General features: G+C 38.3%; 1 protein-coding gene across 3 annotated transcripts in view; it reads right to left on the minus strand.

Annotated features, from left to right (window-relative positions):
• ctnnal1 (catenin (cadherin-associated protein), alpha-like 1) overlaps positions 1 to 16,977 on the minus strand; it is a 70,438-nt gene extending 53,461 nt beyond the window's left edge. For 2 of the 3 annotated variants that reach the window (XM_057828602.1, XM_057828603.1), the window contains exon 1: positions 16,616 to 16,977. In XM_057828602.1, the coding sequence (XP_057684585.1) occupies positions 16,616 to 16,933 (318 nt within the window). In that variant the 5' untranslated portion in view covers positions 16,934 to 16,977. Of the gene's footprint in view, positions 1 to 7,782; positions 8,727 to 16,615 lie in introns of those variants that run through there. The other variant, XM_057828604.1, reaches the window with a different exon arrangement.

The raw sequence follows: 16,977 nt of genomic DNA on the forward strand, positions 1-16,977 counted from the left end.
GAGCTTTGTATCGTAAATCGTATCGTATCGTGAGGAACCAAGAGGTTCCCACTCCTAGCGCGGAGTTTGAGCTTTTGGCCGGGATGTCGGGGTCTCGCCGGCGCAGGTCCGGCGCGTCGGCTGGCCCGATTCCAGCATTCTGGCTAGAAGGTCAGATTCCTTCATGATGGAGGATACACTGGTCTCTGGTGGCAGCGTTGGGTCTGGCTGGACTGTCGCCCAGTATGACAGAAGCCAGTTCAGACGTCTGACATGGATAAAACGATAGCTACGCCCACATAAGGCTGTAAGTTGTTTCAGCTAATATATGTTTGTGTTTGCATTTGTAATTAAATTTAATGCTACAGTTTGTGGAGTTCCATGTGTGCGATTTGCTATGAGAATTGTAGATACGTTAGCATTTGCAGCATTTAAGCTAGCGGACTTTTGTTAAGCAAATTAGGCTAATTAAATCTACTAAATTTACATATTGATCAGACGAGATGGTTGTTTGAACACCAATTGTTTTGTGTCAAGTATTTATTATTAAAATGTGTGTCATTTTGAAGCGTTAAAGCAAAATTGCCTTGTTTGCTGTCTGTAAAGCTGAACAACTTCACGTTTCGTAAGGACAGAACAAGTCATATTAATAAAGTCGAGAAAAAAATAAGATACTGTGAGGTACAATAAGGTAGTGTTGATCTAACTAAAAAAAAGTGACTGGACACAAAATGGCGGACAAGACTCGTAAAGTCAAAATCGCACAGGTCAAGTCCTGCGTAAACCGAGGACTATCTGTAAATCCAAAATACCTACATTCAACTTCAAATAGATAAAAACGTCGATGGAAGGAATGAGTTTTGATTCATATAAATGAACAAAATTAAAGAAAAACTTCAATATAAAAGCTAACGAAGAATATCAATATTATTATTATTATAACATTTTAATTTTATGATATAGTACAATAATCTGTTGCAAATAGGGCTGTCAAACGATTGAAATTTTTAATCGAGTTAATTACAGCTCAAAAATTAATTAATCGCAACTCAAACCATGTGTACAATATGCCATATTTTTCTGTAAATTATTGTTGGAATGGAAAGATAAGACACAATATACATTCAACATATGGTACATAAGTATTGTATTTGTTTATTATAACAATAAATCAACAAGATGGCATTATCATTATTAACATTCTCTTGAAGGGATCCATAGATAGAATGACTTGTAGTTATTAAAAGATAAATGTTAGTACAAGTTATAGAAATTATATATTAAAACCCCTCTTAATGTTTTCGTTTTATTAAAATTTGTAAAATTTTCAATCAAAAAATAAACTAGTAGCTCGCCATTGTTGATGTCAATAATTACACCATGCTCACTCATGGTACTAACCCATAAAATCAGTTGGACCCTAGCGCCAGCAGAGGGAGCCAAACACCAAAAAACAAGTAACAAGCGGACATTACACTGTACTGTGATTTTAGTCTGAGCGAGGAATGTGCGTTAATTGCGTCAAATATTTTAACGTGAATAGTTTAAAAAATTAATTACCGCCCATTAACGCGATAATTTTGACAGCCTTAGTTGCAAATAAATGTAAAATTAATTTCTCGGCTGTAACTGCACTCCACAAAGACCGCGGCTTGATGATATATGCTTTCATCATTTCAATAACATTTCAATTTTCTGCACGTACATAATGATGTTGCATTAGGCGCTCATCTGCCAGCCAGGAAGCAGATAAAAGACAATTCACTTTTTTAAGTAGGTCAAAGAAAAAAAATCTTTTCACTCTTCTTTATAAGGTACAACGGATCTTTTTGTTCCCTCAAAGCGGCCACTCAATACCTGACACCACTCTTTAACTTCTTTCTGGCTCCATTGCTTTTAGGCTCTTTTCACACGTGGAGAATTTAAACAAGGTCGGCGAACGGTGACCTCCTCAGTGAGCAATTAGTTTTATTTAACCGTGTCGCGAAACGATATTAATTGCCTTTAAATTGTGGGCTTGGCAAGTGGACAAGACAAAGATGCGCCTTGGCAACAGTCTAGATAAGGCAATAACCCGTCGTTCGATCTTATTCGGCGGCGCGTTAGAAAAACACACTTTTCACACGGAAGTGTGTTAGCGGAAGAGTCGATGGAGCCTTTTATCAGCACTTAACGAGGGCGAAAAGAATCAATGGCGACTCCCGGGATGGTAGTGGCGTGGACAGTGCGTGCGTGCTTCACTCTCCTGGATGGGATAACAGAGCTGTTTACCAGCACTGATCCATTCAATGAGTTGCTAGCACCAATGGGGAAAGATCACCTGCCTGGTAATAGCATGCCACTTACATCAACAACTAAAAACCCAATCAGTTGGAAGTAACCAAATATTATTCACTTTACATCCGTTGCCATTTGCGCTGCAAAGGTCGATCGATTAAATCTAGTAATTCGATTTTAAAAAAGCTATGCTGCTTCGATGATTCGTTTAGAGTAGCGTTGTACCGATTTGTTTTGAAAGTTTTATGGATTTAGGAGAATACACTGCCCTCTGGTGGCAACAGTGAATATAACATAAGAACATCGTCTAACTTGGCTACATTGAGACTTGTCCTGTTAGCACCGTCAATGAGCATAGCAAGCTTCCGGCACAAATTATAATGCAAAAATGATATAAAATAACGATTAACTAATTGAGGGGTCCCCAACTTTTTTTGCACCACGGACCGGTTCTGTCAAATTTTGCACCCTTATAAAATTTTGCTCCCAATGCTTTTGTGGCGGTGAAAAAAGCCCTCTTTTATATTCAGCTGGACGCTCAATGTTATCCAACGGTACAAAAAAATTATTTACATCATAAACATACATGCGCAGCACGAATATGGCATAAATTAATGCTTAACGACATGGCGTTAAGTGAGAGAGCTGCGTGCAGTTGTTGTGTGCAGCTAACATGGCAAACGTAAGTTAATATATACAGTGGGGAGAACAAGTATTTGATACACTGCCTATGGGTTTTCCCATTGGCAGTGTATCAAATATTTGTTCTCCCCACTGTGTATATGTATTTATATATATATATTATATAATTTATAGAAAGTTTTACTATTGTTCTTGTATAAATATCATGCAAATTAACAATTAGCATGAGGCTCGCACTACTCGTGAGTGGCTAATCGCTATGCTAGTACATACAGTTCATGTACTACAGTGGTACCTCTACATACGATCGCTTCGACACACGAATTTTTCGACATCCGACGTAAAATTTGACTCGCCATTTGTTTCTACATCCGACGACATGCTCGAAATACGACGACAATGGCAGCACCGCAGATGAACGCACGGCGGATTTTCTTGTGTGACAAATCAACACTGGTTTCAGAAAAGGTTGGTACAGGTGGTGAAACAAGGAAAAAGTTGACGCTTACCTTCTAAATGAAGATGCAAATGACAGAAAAATATGAGCGTGGGGTGAAATGGCTCAACAATACATCTCCACGGTCCTCCTCCGACCATCGTTCGCCAGTCTTTATAAGTTAAGCTGACAATTCTTATTGTGGTAACATCTCCAGAGAAATCGCCAACTTCGCCACGTTTTTATCATTTATTTCACAACTTATTCAAAACAAAAACACCTTCTGTCTGCCGCAATTGACAGTGTTAAGAAAACATTCAAAGTGAAAGTGAAACTCAAGCTCACCGGTCTGCCTCTGGCACGTCAGCACCGCGGTGCGTTCAGGGTCAGCAAAAAACGTCCGCCACATTAGAACCCGATTCGTTACATTAATACAGGAATTATTATTATTATTATTATTATTCCGATTTTGATTTATAATTTATTTGTTTTGCTATGTGTAATTGCCATTTGTAATAGTACCAGCAGTATTTTTTAAGGATTTAGTGAAGGTTTTTGGGCTGTGGAACGAATTAATGGAATTATAATGTATTCCTATGGGAAAATCCTGCTCGACATACGACCATTTCGACTTACAAACAAGGTCCTGGAACGGATTAACTTCGTATGTAGAGGTACCACTGTACTTACAGTCTACAGGTATATTGTGAATGCTAAATGTGCGACGAGTTAATGTGCTTACTTTTGACATGCTGCATTGTTTGTACAAACACTTGTTTGATTTACATCACCTAAAATGATTCTGCAACACATTAAATATTTGTTATCCAATTACTCATACTAATGAATCGATAGCTGCCACGTGACTGAAGCGGTGCACGCTAGGAACACCAACAGCAGCTAGAAAAAAATGTACAGACAAATAAACACCAGTTAATTGATAAAATCGATGAGTCATCCAGACTTAGCGGTTGACGATTCTGTTTAACACAGCGCCTGCACGCCCACACCGCGGATCCCTTCAGTTTCTGTTGACCCAAAGCAAACAAGCGCGCATTCCAAAGCGCGCAGACACAAAGACACAAACCCCGACTCACGCACTCACGGTACAGTACACACAAAAGACGATTATCTCGGGAAGTATAACGGCGGCCTTGAAGGAAAACGCGAGAAAATACAAGACAAGACGTTACATGACGGTCGGGGTTTCGACGGCGTCGGCGGAAAAAAAGCTTATGCGGAATTTAGGAGACAAAAAAATAGTTAAAGCTCCGCACAAATCGCATCCCGGCGCTTTTGTTGGGGTTTAAAAATACGCAATCCAATTTGAGCGACAAACACAAGCCTCTGAATCACATCGTGAGGATAAATAAAAGTTCTTATTTCCTGATTGCATTAATTATAATATCACAATCTGGCAGAGACCTCATATTTGCAAATATAGACGTGGTCATATTTTGTTTCCCCAATACATAGACTTCATAATTGTATTGACGGGCCTTCAAGCAGGGGGCCAGGCATCTCACAATCCGCGTCAGTTATTTGCAGTCGGTCGCAGCGATTCAACGCCAGATTTAGGATAAAACAAACCGCAAACAAACAGGAAGGATTGTCTCAGGAGTAATTAGTTCTTATTTTTCGTACCATCCATGCATTTTGAAACTTTGTGAAAAAAATCAATGGGAAAAACTAGCCGCTACGGCAGAGGTCACGGAACCACGGACCTCGGTCCCCGGACTCCCAAGCCGTTTGGACCGGATCTCAAGCTGTCCGGACTAATACACGTTGCAACAACAAAAACTTTTTTTTTTCTGCGGGTTTGCAGAGCGGAGGTGGGCAACAAACAAAAACCTTAGCAGTGACGCGTGTGAGTCAGCCAATGGGAGTGAAGCATTTGAAAGTTATTTTTAGAACAGCATGTCTCACAGTACACTCGCTTTCCAGACTCCGCGGAGTGACAGCCAAAAACTGAGCCGAATGAAGTTGGAGGAAGAGGCGAAAAGGTACTGCAAATGGCGTGCTCAAAACAACGCAAGATTGATGCAGAAAACAGTGTTTAAGGAGGAGTAGACCAACACATTTTTGTTCATTTTACCTGGCGGCAGCACAAGACCGCTATGCCTCATCTGTTCAGAGACGGTGTTCTGTCAAAATCTGCTACATCGGCGAAACGTGCTACATTAGTCGAATTTGACACCCAAAGTACTACCGTGCGCGCTAAACTTGTTTTGTTTGGATGCATGCAGGCAGAACGTACTAAAAATGCCTTAAGAAAATACTTAAATGCAGTTATACCAAATAAGGATGGTTTAAATACGCTACGTGACTAATGTGGTCAACTGCTTCAAAGCTAACACAAAAAAACCACAATGGTTAAAAGTATGAGAGGGTAATACACGCAAAAAGTATTTTTGAGGCAATGAAAAGGTTCTAAAAAACTATATAAAAACAAAAATAGTGAGTACTCGCCACTTCTGACCGAGCGCGCTGAGCGTTGTGTAGACGTTTCGCCGCGTAGTAAGGAATGGCCGAACAACGCTAGCGCTTGTAAAAAGCAGCAATTTGAAAAGGCACTATGAGACGAAGCACGCAGCTTTTTCGCAAAGTTTCCCTATGAACTCTGCCATCCTTTCTCAAAAAATAGCGGAATTAAGGGCTCAATGTGATCGCTTCATCATTATTAATAATTAATTCATTATTATTAAATATTATTTATGACTTACTATACATTTATTTTTTATATTTACATTTTTGAATGTTGTAATTATCAGCATGGCCACGTAAAGATACGTTTGTATTTTTTGGAAAAAAAGGAAGCATTAAAAATATTTCCGGACCAGAGATTGTTGTATTTTTTAAATTGCGGACCCAGAGGATTTTTAATTCATGACCCCTGCGCTACAGCAATGGCATCATGGTTTGCAATATTTATGTAAAACTAAATGCTAACTGCCCCCTTTTAACAAAGAATCGAGACTGTTTCACAACGATATCTATTAAGACTTCGGGCATTTACGCATTTATTCACTAGAATTTTCACCGGAAAAGCTCTGTTTACATCAGGTGGCCGCTAGCTGCATTTACTAACAGACTAGCAATGTACTTTGACATTCATTCATATTTAGGTAAAATAAATGCTAACTGCACGTTTGTTTGTTTTTTTGTTTACACAAAATAAATGCTAACTGCACAGTTTTTCTTTCTTTAAACCAAAAATCGAGACTGTTTTATGTCCATATCTATAAAAATTTCGGGGATTTAAGCATTTATTCACAATAATTTTCACCGGTAAAGCTCTGTTTACATCAGGCGGCCGCTAGCTACATTGACTAACCCACTAGCATTGTACTTCTACATATTTACATAAAATAAATGGTAACTGCACGTTTTTGTTTTGTTTTGTTTTTTTGTTTTTTTTTGCTTTTAACCTAGAATTGAGACGGCTTTATTTCCACATCTATAAAGAATTCAGGGATTTAAGCATTTATTCACTAAAATTTTCACCGGAAAAGCTCTATTTACATCAGGTGGCCGCTAGCTGCATTCACGAACAGACTAGCATTGTACTTCGACATATTTACGTAAAATAAATGCAAACTACACGGTGTTTTTGCTTTTAACCAAAACTCCAGACTGTTTTACGTCCATATCTATAAAGAATTCAGGGATTTAAGCATTAATTCACAAGAATTTTCACCGGAAGAGCTCTGTTTACATCAGGCGGCCGCCAGCTACATTGACTAACCCACTAGCATTGTACTTCTACATATTTACGTAAAATAAATGGTAAATGCACATTTTTTTGCCTTTAAGCAAGAATCGAGACCGTTTTACGTCCACATCTATAAAGAATTCAGGGATTTAAGCATTTATTCACAAGAATTTTCACCGGAAAAGCACAGTTAACATCAGGCGGCCGCTAGCTACATTCACTAACAGACTACCGTTGTAATTCGACATATTTACGTAAAATTAATGATTACTGCACTTTTTTTCTTGTTGCTTTTAACCAAGAATCGAGACTGTTTTACGTCTGTATCTATATAGAATTCGGGGATTTAAGCATTTATTCACAAGAATTTTTTACCAGAAAAGCTGTTTACATCAGAAGGCCGCTAGCTACAATCACAAACAGACTAGCATTGTACTTCGACATATTTACGTAAAATAAATGCGAACTACATGGTGTTTTTGCTTTTAACCAAAAATCTAGACTGTTTTACATTCATATCTATAAAGAAATCAGGGATTTAAGCATTCACAAGAATTTTCACAGGAAAAGCTTTGTTTACATCAGGCGGCCGCTAGCTACATTCACTAACAGACTAGCATTGTACTCCAACATATTTACTTAAAATAAATGTTTACTGCACTTTTATTTTTGCTTTTAACCAAGAATCGAGACGGTTTTACATCCATATCTATAAAGAATTCAGGGATTTACTCACAAGAATTTTCAACGGAAAAAGCTCTTTGTGATTCCACTCGGTCAGCTTTGACTGCCTCGCCAACAATGCAAGCCCCTTTTTTATCAGCCCCACGCCCCGTGTTCCATCAATACATTATGAAGTCTATGAACCAAAGTTCCTTTATTCGGTTACCACCACATCGCCTCTAGAGATCGACCGATATGAGATTTTCAAAGACTGATGCCGATAGGGATTTTTCAAAACAAAATTAATTTGCCAACATATTGGCCGACCTGTATAAGAAAGATCGGAACCCAAAAGCAAACATAGGTCCTACTATATTGCCCGATCTTGAAAAAGTCCACAAATCGGCTGACCGATATATCGGTCAACCTTTACCCAGCATTCACAGATTTTGGTATATCAAAAAAAAGTTGGGAGTATAGAGCACGAGTTAATGGAGGTAAGATGCCAACCATAAGCGGATTTATTTATTGGAGGCTGATATATTTTAATCCTATTTACACTGGAATGCACTGCAGAGCTGCTGGCTGAAGGGGAAGTGCACCAAAAAAGTTCCTCTCAAGATTTATTATACAGTAAGTGTAAGCATTTTATTGTGCTTTGATAATGTTTTCATTAAGATAGCTTCCGCATCAGCATGTTTCCATAGCAACAGAGCTTGCTTTACTGAAAAACAATATTTTCCAAGGACTGCTTTTTTAATGATGTCATGGGTTTTATCCAATCACAGCTGGTCTCGTTATAGATCACATGGTACTTACAGAAGGTATTTGTTGTCAGTGTTAGCTGAGCAAAAGTAGGATGACTGCTGTCAAAAATCTAGCACTGTAAAATGCACCTGTTGTCATTTCATTAATCGATGAAGCGATCGACACAACAGAAATAAACACAATGACTAAACGAACAAACACAACAAAAACATTATGACTTTAGCCAATACAGCGATCCCTCGCGGTTAAACCCCCCACCCACCCACACGAAAATCGGCGGAGGCGGAGCTTATTTACATATTTTTTTTGTTTGTTTTTTTGGATGTGTTCAATGCATTTATTCAGATTTAACAACATTGGAAAGAGATGCATATAAGACATGTTTTAAAAATGTAAAAAAAAAAAAAAACGGGTATTTTAATAAAAGCACTGCAAATGTAATAATTATGATTAAAAATGAAATATATATGTCACAAAATAATGGTTTGAACACGAATACATATCTTAACATTTTTAAATACTGTATTTTTTTTTTTTTTTTTTTTTAAATCTGCAAAGGACTGAAGGCGCGGAGTGAGGCTGTCGCAAACGACTAATTTTCTCCCGATTAGTCAGCAGACTATTTTTACGATTACTCGACTAATCTAATAATTTTTTTTTTTTTTTTTAGCAATGAAATTTATCGTTGACACTTATTAATTCCCCAAAACATTTTGGAACACTTACATTCTTTATTAAAGTACAAATAAACATGTAAATAACAATAATAAATCACAAATAAACAATAAGGTCAAATGCTGATAGCATTAACTAGTGCAAAAGAATGGAATGAAAACAGATTCAGAACACTGACTTTGCCTTTCCAACATTATTCATAACAATTCTTATAAAAAAAAAATCTAGCATTTATATTATAGTATACTACTATACAGTATATAATAGTATTATAATATTTATAACAATTATTCATTGCCAATTAGATTTTTCATAAAGGGTGTCATTTTAAAGCTATTCTTAGTGTCTGAATCTAAATTCTGAAGTATGTGTGATGAACTCCAGAAATCGTTTTTATATGTCAAACATGACGTGCTTTTATTTTGAAATGTTCACTGGAAGTACGTTCACTAAACAGGTAACTGTAACCTTTACACACCACAAAAAAGCACTTTTTGTCAATGCATGTGTTGTCAGTAACCAATTTTTTTCATTTTTTTCATTTGCAAATGCTGTTAACCAGCGATTTTTCATGTTTGAAGTGTCACCTTTTAACCACAAGTTTGTGTTTTGGAGCAGACTGCCAATGTTTTATAGCAGGCTAAAGTAGGTTGTCTTTTTTTCCCCAATTAGCCTCGATGTGGCAATTAGGCCTGAACGATATTGGAAAAAACTATTGTTGCGATTTTTTGGGGGTTTGCGATATATTGCGATATTATATTGCGATATAAAAAAATATATATATATATATATATTTTTTTTTTTGTTTTGTTTTGTTTTGTTTTGTTTTGTTTTGTTTTTTTAAAAGAAATTTTCACTAGATGACTTTAATAGCTGTTTGGAAAGACTTTGGATGACTCACCATCACCACAGTGTACTGTGATCCCTCGTTTTTCGCGGTTAATGGGGACCAGAACCCGCCGCGATAAGTGAAAAACCGCAACGTAGCGCACCCCCCCCCATTTTTTTTGTGTGTGTGTGTGTGTTTTTTGTGCTCAAAGTATTTATTCAGATTTAGCATTGGAAAGAGATACACACAATACATGTTTTTTCTCACTTTTTCCCCCCAAAGTGATTTTAAAAAACTGTATATAAATAAATGGTTTTTAAGCACTTCAAATGTCATAATTATTATCAGTTTTAAACATAACTGTCCAACCAAATCATTTTTGAACAAGAATCAAGTTCTGTAGTAGAAAAATGCTTGGCTTTATTAAATGCTTATGTTTATCTATCTTAACTGTGACTCTTGGAGTGACATGTAGAAATTTCAAACTCCTCATGATCACTTCTGGCATTTTATATGTCTCCAACGTCTCCACACACACACACACATTCATTCCAGCGCGGCTTCCTTGCAGAAACTGTTTAAAAAGGTAAACGATGATTGACACATTGCTCAGCTTTGAAGTCCGGTTCTTTGGCAAGATCAAGGAAATCGAGCATCGTTAACTTGAAGAAGCAAGTGCTGCAGTGACTGAGAGGATCAAAGGGCTGGGAGAGGGAGGGTGTGAGGCTGTGAGCAGAGCAGAAAGCAAGGCGTATGTGGATTAAAAAAAAAACTACCGCACGTGCTTGCGATGGGACGATTGCGAACGCTCACATCGCGATGGCGATGTTTAAACGATATATCTCTCAGGCTTAGTAGCAATGCTAACGTTTACAGTGTTTAACTCATTTGCTCCCAAAAACATAAATACGTTCTATTTTTAATTGTTTCAGTGTCCCAAACACGTATTTATACCAGACATGAACAGGATGAAAGAGGAAGCATGGAAAACGAAACCCAAGAATGTGGATGTACTCTGGGAGGCATGCAATACTGCTTTCTTGATGTTCCTGATGACTTCATCGATAAATTGTATGAATCCTTGTCGAAGCCCATGGAAGTCATACATAATATTCGATTTGGATCTCACAGCACCACTACTTAATTTGCTTATGTCATGTAACATATTTTTGTATTTTAAGTACATTTTTTGTTCAGTTTTCACACTACTTTCCGTACTTCGGTCTTGCCAAAATTTGACCTTTATGTCTTTATTAAATGATCAAGCTTTTTTCAATGAAACCAATATATTTTTTGGACATTCAACATCATTTGGGAGGGTCTTAGCTTTTATATGAGCCATTTCTGAAAGCAACTGAATAATTAAAAGTCAGGTTATTAGCAATTGTTTCTAAAAAAATGGATAAGCAACAAGACTTTTGTCAGGAACTGTATAATTAACATGTTACTGTTTGCTGTTAAAAAAGAAAAATACAGTTACTTGTAATTCTTAACTCCATTGATGAACTATCAAAACATCAAAACGGAGTACTAATGTATAAGCTCCTAAATCTAGCTGTTTTAAGGTGTTCTTTTGTTGTTGTTGTTGCTGTTGTTGTGTGTCATTAGATGTCTATCGGGCAGGAAATGAGAAAATGTGCCCTCTTGTCTTGATGCGCTCTCCTCTCTTTTTTTCCGTTGATATTCCCGAGTTCTCTTATCAGACGCACTCCCTCCGCCGTGTAATTACAAGCCTTTACGCGCACGCAGGATATACACGTCCCACCCAGCTCTGCTCTATTCATGCACGCATGTTCACTACTTTTATTGATTCTTTGTGCTTCCATTTCCCCTTTTTGCGCTTCCTGCCTCCCCCACCCAGCCTTTAACCGCATGATGACTTTTCACTTCTTCTCATTTGCAACACTGAGGAGGCCTTTTTTCCCCCATCAAAGCCTCGGGCTATAGGAAGTCAGTCAGGGTTTTTTTTTTTTTTTTTGCTTTTGTTTTAAATCACATCTCCATACCAACGGAGGTGTTCCAGCCGGGATGTCATTGGCTCTCAAACAGACACAAAAACGAGGAAGTGTGCGAACGCGTGTACCTGCGATGCTTCAGGGCAATCTAAAGGGCTGCAAGCATGGTGGTCTTAAAGCCCGAGTTATGCTTCTGCGTTGCGGTGACGGCGAAGCGACTACGGCGTCAGTGAGCATTCCATAGTTCTGAGACAAGGGAACGCGTTGCTCTGTAATTCACCGCCAAGCCACTAGAGGGGTGTGGCGTTGTGTTTGTACCATTTTGTGGGACTTGTCGACTTCCTCTAGTTTTCTTCCAATGACGCAACAATGCCAACGAAGGTGGAACGTTTGAATGTGGATTAGGGCTGCAGCTATCGATTGTTTTAGTAGTCGATTAATCGATGAACTAGTTCATTCGAATAATCAAGTAATCGGATAAGGAACATGAAAAATTAAAATACCTGAGCAGAGCCTCAAACGGTATGAAAAAAATAAATAAATGAGGATCTATGTACAACAAAAGAACAATTGGCTAACTTAAATAGCAAAAGTCCGCTACCTTAAAAGTTATAAAATGATAAGTTTTTTTTGGTTTTGTTTTACAAGGCTCCTAAAAAATGATTCTGAGACATATTCCCACAAAAAAAAAAAAACGGCTAAATATACCAATAAACTAAATTACGAATGCATTCAAACAAATTAGCCCAAACAAAAACTTTTCTTATGCTGTTCTTAACAGGGAGCAGCTGGATTCAGCCATGTGAAATGAGACTAGAGGGCAGTGTATCCACCCAAATCAGTAAAACTAAATTCAAACACTTTCAAAATAAACCATTACACCGCCAATTTAATTAAACGAATACTCGAAGCAGCAAAATTTAATTCGAATTTTTTTTTTCTAATTGAATACTCGCGTTAATCAATTGATCGTTGCAGCACTAATGTGGATCTTCAGCTCATCAATATTGAACAACAAATGTTGATTATACAAATGTTGAGGGACAGGCGATGCAGAAGACTGTTTCGGAGGTGGTCTGTCTGACTGCTGATGACATCACATTATGAATTCTAGCTACGGGTGGAAGCCAGCTAGCTGTGGTGGCTAGCTTCAAACTAGCCTGAGCCTGAACATTATATCGTTTAAACATCGCCATCGCGATGTGCGCATGCGCGATAGTCCCATCGCAAGGACGTGCCATAGTTATTTTTGGGTTTTTTTTCCCAATCCATAAACCTTTGTTCTGCTTCATTTGCTCGCACAGCCTCTCTCACCCTCTTTCCCAGCTCTCAGTCACTGCGGCACTTGCTTATTAAAGTTAACGATGGCTTTGATCTGGCCAAAGAAGCCGGGCAGCAATCTGTCAATCATCGTTTAACTTGTTAAATAGTTTCTGCAAGGAAGCGCGGGCTGGAATGAATGTGTGTGTCTGTGGGGGGAGAATGTGGAGACATTCGAGACATATGAAATAAACGCCAGAAATGATGATGAGGAGTTTGTAATTTCTACATGTCACTCCAAGAGTCACAGCCATGTTAGGTAAACAGAAGCATTTAATAAAGCCAAGCATTTTTCTACTACGGTACTTTATTCTTGTTTAAAAATGATTCAGTGGGACAGTTATGTTTAAAACTGATCATAATTATTACATTTGAAGTGCTTAAAGAGCATTTATTAAAGTATACACTAGGTCTGTCAAAATGATCGCGTTAACGGGCGGTATTTAATTTAATTAATCACGTTTAAATATTTGACGCAATGAACGCACATGCCCCGCTCAAACAGATTAAAATGACAGCACAGTGCAATGTCACCTTGTTACTTGTGTTTTATGGAGTTTTGTCGCCCTCTGCTGGCGCTTGGATGCGACTGATTTTATGGGCTTCAGCACCCATGAGCATTGTGTAATGATTGACATCAACGATGGCGGGCTACTAGTTTGTTTTTTGATTGAAAATTTTACAAATTTTATTAAAACAAAAACATTAAGAGGGGTTTTAATATAAAATTTCTATAACTTGTGCTAACATTTATCTTTTAAGAACTACAAGTCTTTCTATCCATGGATCGCTTTAACAGAATGTTAATAATGTTAATGCCATCTTGTTGATTTATTGTTATAATAAACAAATACAGCACTTATGTACCGTCTGTTGAATGTATATATCCATCTTGTGTCTTTCCATTCCAAAAATAATTTACAGAAAAATATGGCATATTTCATAGATTGTTTGAATTGCGATTAATTACGATTAATTAATTTTTAAGCTGTAATTAACTCGATTGAAAATTTTAATCGTTTGATAGCCCTTATACTGTATATATACATTTTTTTAAATCATACTTTGGGGAAAGGGAGAAAAAACATGTCTTATATGTATCTCTTTCCAGTGCTAGATCTGAATAAATACATTGAGCACACACACGCACACACACACACACACAAAAAAAAAAAGGGGGGGGGGGGGTATGCGCTACTTTGCGGTTTTTCACTTATCGCGGCGGGTTCTGGTCCCTATTAACCGCGAAAAACGATGGAATACTGTACACTGTGGTAATGACGAGTCGTCCAAAGTCTTTCGAAACAGCTATTCAAGTCATCTAGTGAAAATTTATTTTAAAAAAAAATAAAAAAATTTATATCGCAATATAATATCGCAATATATCGCAAACCCCCAAAAAATCGCAGCAATAGTTTTTTCCAATATCGCTCAGGCCTAGCATCGAGCACCGTGTCCAGCGTTTTGTCCGAGTTCTGCAAGCATTGTGGACAGCCTTCCAACCCGATTTTTTCGCAGTGTCCTAAAACCAGCCATTGGGAAGCCAAAGCGGATTTCTGTGGCTATGGAACTTCCCAAACTGCGTTGGAAGCCTTGATGGTAAACACTTTATCATAAAAGCACCGAGGCACTCTCAATCAGTGAAGATGTATCAAGTGTTTGAACTGTTTGCCGTTGAAAAATAAACATCAAAACAACTCTTTTGACACCAAACCTGTGCTTTGTTCCTCATATACTTGAAGTGTGAAATGTAAATAAGTCACAGACTCTCAGCAAACATATGTACAGAATAAATGATAAAGTGCACCAACCAAAAATATGACTTAAAGTGATAAAAAGCTGGCAGTTTTTGGCCGACTGGGTCACCGCTTCAGGAGGCCATTCGCAGAAAACACATGGCAGAAAACACAGACAAGGCTGAGAAAGCAGTTTCTGCTCTTGCACCCCTCTTTAAAACGAAATGCTGTATTTTAAGCCAAAAGAACTGTTGGGTTTGATAGAACAATATGTCCCATTACAGTATATGCTGCCATAGCCATAGTTCACCTCTATGATCTTCATCTCTTTTTCTTTTCTTTTCTGCGCACCTGATTTATGACGACTCGCCATGTTTCAGGGCACGTATGTAGTTTAGCCTTGAGTGCGCCAGAGTGGGGTCAAACCATTCTCTGCTAAGACAGAAGGGTGGGGGCGTTGTAAATAATTAAAAAAAAATTTTTTTTTTTTTTTTAAAAAGCATATGGGCCTTTATTTTTAAGTCAGTATTTGAAAAGCCCATGTCGGTCGACCTCTATTGAGAGTAGGGCTGCAGCTATCCATTACTTTAGTAGTCGATTAATCGATGAAGTACTTAGCTCGAATAATCGAGTAATCGGATAAGGAACATGAAAACTACCTGAGAGCCTGAAACAGTATAAAAAAATAAATGAGGATCTTCGTACAACAAAAGAACAATTGGCTAACTTACATAGCAAAGGTCCGCTAGCTTAAATGCTATAAAAGGTTAACTTTTTTTTTTAAACAATGCTTTCAACAAATTGTTCAGACACATATTCCCACACACACACAAAAAACGGCTAGATATACCTAAAAACTAAATTATGATTGCATAAAAAAACATTAGCTCAAACAAAAACTGAGCTTACGTTGGTCTTAACAGGGAGCAGTTGGATTCAGCCATGTGAAAAGAGGCAGACCAGAGGGCAGAATATCCACTGTAATCAATAAAACTTTCAAAATAAACCATTACAATGCCACTTTAATTAAACGAATACTCGAAGCAATAAAATGTAATTCGAATATTTTTTTTCCTAATCGAATACTCGAGTTAATCGATTAATCGTTGCAGCATTAAATGAGAGTCAAACCATCACACTGCTCTACTTCAATGAAAGCTGAAAGTCTTGCATTCACATTCATGATTTTGTGTGTGAGGACTTCACTACTGAATTTATGAGGCAAACATTTACACATCAAGTGATCCATTGTGCTTTTGGGATCTTCTCATCGTCAAAATATCAAGGGGGCGAACGTTGAGTTGACCATTCTCTGGATGTTGGGGAGGTTCCAAACTTTGGGGAACTTTTTAGAAGGTGCACACAACAAAGAAAGGTACAGTTGAGAGTGTGTAGTAGCTGTTGGTGAAATGCACACGGTGTTTAGCGTTATGTAATCTTGCAGGTTCTGCCCGACAACAGCCTAACGTGAGCAAACAAAACAAAACAAAAAAACTTGCCCGAAAAAGTGTCATCTGTTCTCGTCACGCTCCCACCGGAACAACAAAAGTGAGCGTGCCTAACAACAACACAAAACAACGGAAAACTTCCAGAAGTTCCCGTGGCGTTGACGCGCGGACTCACCTGAGACACCAGCGGGATGAGCGTCTGCTCCACCGAGCGAGTTTTGATTTCCAGGCCGGAGTCCAAGTTGCCGCACGGAGGCGAAGCCATGCCCGCCGAGCAGCGCCTCCCGGCCGGCCTCTGTGGTTGCGCGACGCCGCCGACTTCACCGCGGAGCTCCGGGGGGGGGGGGCGTCGGTTGTCCGACTCGCGGTTTACCCACTCTGGGCTTCTTGGTTTAAGCAAGTGCGTGTTAAATCCAATATGTGCGTGGAAGTTGACGACTGAAAAGCGAGAGCGGACTGCAGCACAAGCAAACACCGCCTGCACTGTGGGCATTGCAAGCACATGCACAAGCTTGCTCGCGCGCGCACACACGCTGC

The sequence above is a fragment of the Corythoichthys intestinalis genome, chromosome 22, assembly GCF_030265065.1.
Source record: "Corythoichthys intestinalis isolate RoL2023-P3 chromosome 22, ASM3026506v1, whole genome shotgun sequence".
Lineage (NCBI taxonomy): Eukaryota > Metazoa > Chordata > Actinopteri > Syngnathiformes > Syngnathidae > Corythoichthys > Corythoichthys intestinalis.